Source organism: Limulus polyphemus, unplaced genomic scaffold (genome assembly GCF_000517525.1).
Source record: "Limulus polyphemus unplaced genomic scaffold, Limulus_polyphemus-2.1.2 Scaffold514, whole genome shotgun sequence".
NCBI lineage: Eukaryota > Metazoa > Arthropoda > Merostomata > Xiphosura > Limulidae > Limulus > Limulus polyphemus.
The window spans coordinates 381,398-384,724 of NW_013666124.1; the positions used below are offsets into that span (position 1 = coordinate 381,398).

A 3,327-nucleotide genomic window follows, 5' to 3' on the forward strand; every position below is an offset into this window, starting at 1 on the left:
ACTTGTAAAAAATAAAACTTTTTATGCTAGAGAAAATATTTGTTCTTTTATAAAAATAATTGAGAGTTTGTTTGAATTTCGCGCAAAGCTGCACGAGGGCTATCTACGCTAGCCGTCCCTAATTTAGCAGTGTAGGACTAGAGGGAAGGCAGCTAGACATCATCACCTACCGCCAACTCTTGGGCTACTATTTTACCAAAGAATAGTGGGATTGACAGTTACATTATAACGCCCTCACGGCTGAAATGGCGAGCATGTTTGGTGTGACGGCGATTCGAACCTGCGACCCTCAGATTGCTAGTCGATCGCCCTAACCACCTGGCCATGCCGAATAATTGCGAGATGAAACAAGAAATGTTTCACACAATAAAATATGTGCGCTAGCAATAAGTAAGAAAATAAAATACAAGAGAGTATTATTATGCACAATTTCGTATGCGTCAAATTCCTACTTATCGTACGAATGCAAGTTATCACAATAAAATAAATAAGCTCAAACTTGAATTTGTAATCCAATATATCTATTTATTATTAAATTTAAAAGTACATACAATTGTGTTACAATTGCGATATAATTCCCAATCAAAGCTACTAAAATTTCAGGAACATGAAAGTTGAGTGAATATCCTCAGAAGTGTTTTAGTAAGAAACACAGAAATATTTTATTTTTAACAGGACGTGAGAACGACCAACGCGTTAGTTTCGTAATCACTATGTTCAATTATTCATTGCAGAATGCACTCAGGCTTCCGGGTTTGTTTCTCTGCACGAACGCGGGTGTTATACCAAATTCCACAGTGCTGCATCCTTAACATTTGTGCGTGATCAGAAGCCCACACTAGGAAAAAAAGAGCATAGGAACTAGCGAGGCATAAAATAATAGAAGCCTTGATTGTCGCTGTTACTAGGGTATAACCTAATCGGGCAGTTTTAATGCGTTAACTATGATTGATAAAGTACTCAATTTTTGGCAGCAATACAATTTGAAAGTGATAAATGTATTTGAAATGAAAAATGATGGAAACTAATTATGTATCTTTTTTGAAAACTGGACTACTATGGATTTTTGATAAAAAAACAATAGATATGTGAAGCTATAGGATTTACTATAAAGAAAGCTAACATTCATTACAATTTTAATCCATTGTTAATTATTGCCAATATTATAGTATGACAAACAATATTTAAACAAATCACGTAGTTTTTAATCTGTCATATTATTTTTCAGATTATTAACATTATAGTAATTGTGTAAGTATGGAAACAAACGAAAATCATTTGGTTCACATTAAGTTATGTTTGATGTTTCGGCAGTACGTATGATATCTAAAGCCTTGCCAGTATCTGATCTGTCTTTGGCGCTATATTCACTCATCTTTGCCTTAACATTCTCTTGTTATAATCGGCAGACACTGCTACTTGGTAACCACTTTGTAATTTGAGTTTTGTTTTATAAATAATTTTCACATGCCACAAGTTTGGTGGACTAAGTCAGGTTGGATTCATACGTTACGTCACGAACCTTGGTATCTTAATTCTACTCTTATTACAATCAGCTAAAGCACCTACTTAGAATAAACTATCTTTCACAGACATCTCATAAGCACAGAATATTAATATTATATGACCTCCTTACTCATACCTGAATTATTCAATTAACGATGTTAACATAACATTAAAACACGACTAACGGGTTTAAACATGCTGAAGATATCATTACTTTAAAAGAGATATGAAAGTACATGCATAAGAGTAGCAAAAGTTACCAGAAAATTCGTCATTCATTTTCCTTATACTTCTTTTTATTATATTCAATCCAAATGTTATTTTCAGAACTTCAAGTCCAGCACAAGATAAACCATATTTACATAGGCTTTCTGCTGTTACACCAACATTTGTATTCCAGTACATACCTAAACTTAGATATTTTTGATGAACGTTGTTAAACGTTGGCCACTCGACTCTTTCAAAACGACTGCTCATTATTTCAAGGTCTTCATGCAACGGAACATTTGGGTCACTATAAAGTCAGACAGTATACTTCGTAAATCACATAAACTTTTAACACTAGTATAATATATTCATTTTATGAATATTTATTACAAATACATATTTACGTTTTACGATATGACCCCCCCCCCCAAATAACAGTAACTATATAACTACTTCTTAGATTATACATGGTCTTAAATATAAAAATAGGTGTTGTGAGTGTGCTGTCAAGTAGATAATGACATTTATATATGAATGTACTGTTCAAGGATGATGGAGAATTTCAATATGTTTGATTAGTCTGATATAAAATTTTTTCTTCCTTTTTTGTGTAAAGCTGCTCAATGGAATATATGCGTTCTGTTCACCAGGAGGAATAGTATATAGGATTTTAGCGTTATATGTCGGTAAACTTACCGTTGACTCACGGTAGACACTAGTAAAGACGACGAATTTTTAGCATTATCGAACTATTGGTCTCACATATTTGAAGTTAAGCACAAAGCTGCACAATGGGCTATCTGTGCTCTGCCCACCACGGGTATCGAAGACTGTTGGTCACATTTGATTCATTTTGAACTACGACGTAGAGCATCGTAAGTCATTTACTACCCAGTCTTTATAACAGTCCATAGACTCGAGATGTTTCATGATTATACTTGATTTGTGTTCATTTAAATAGTTTAGTGAGTGATAAGAAGTAACATAATTGGTTATAAAACATTCAGTTATGGGAAAATTACAGAAACAGAAATTAAACGAAGGACTGATTATATAAAAGATGTGTTAAATGAAAAATATATATTTATTTACTTTACATAACGAACACAACAGTACTAATTCAGTTAAACTTCAGCTTATGTTATAAACTGTTTTAACACTTGTTTGCCGAGAACAAAGTTCATAACAAACACAACAGTACTAATTCAGTTAAACTTCAGCTTATGTTATAAGCTGTTTTAACACTTGTTTGCCGAAACAAAGTTCATAACGAACACAACAGTACTAATTCAGTTAAACTTCAGCTTATGTTATAAACTGTTTTAACACTTGTTTGCCGAGAACAAAGTTCATAACAAACACAACAGTACTAATTCAGTTAAACTTCAGCCTAAGTTATAAACCGTTTTAACGCTTGTTTGCCGAGAACAAAGTTCATAACAAACACAACAGTACCAATTCAGTCAAACTTCAGCTTATGTTATAAGCTGTTTTAACACTTGTTTGCCGAGAACACAGTTCATAACGAACACAACAGTACTAATTCAGTTAAACTTCAGCTTATGTTATAAACTGTTTTAACACTTGTTTGCCGAGAACACAGTTTTAGATAAA

At 33.0% G+C, this 3,327-nt stretch overlaps 1 protein-coding gene across 2 annotated transcripts in view; it reads right to left on the reverse strand.

Moving 5' to 3' along the window:
* The window catches only part of LOC106458786 (neuroligin-4, X-linked-like), a 133,105-nt gene that overhangs the window by 9,617 nt on the left and 120,161 nt on the right, over positions 1-3,327 (reverse strand). For both annotated transcript variants that reach the window (XM_022385121.1, XM_022385122.1), the window contains exon 6: positions 1,914-2,020. In XM_022385121.1, the coding sequence (XP_022240829.1) occupies positions 1,914-2,020 (107 nt within the window). The remainder of the gene's footprint in view (positions 1-1,913; positions 2,021-3,327) is intronic.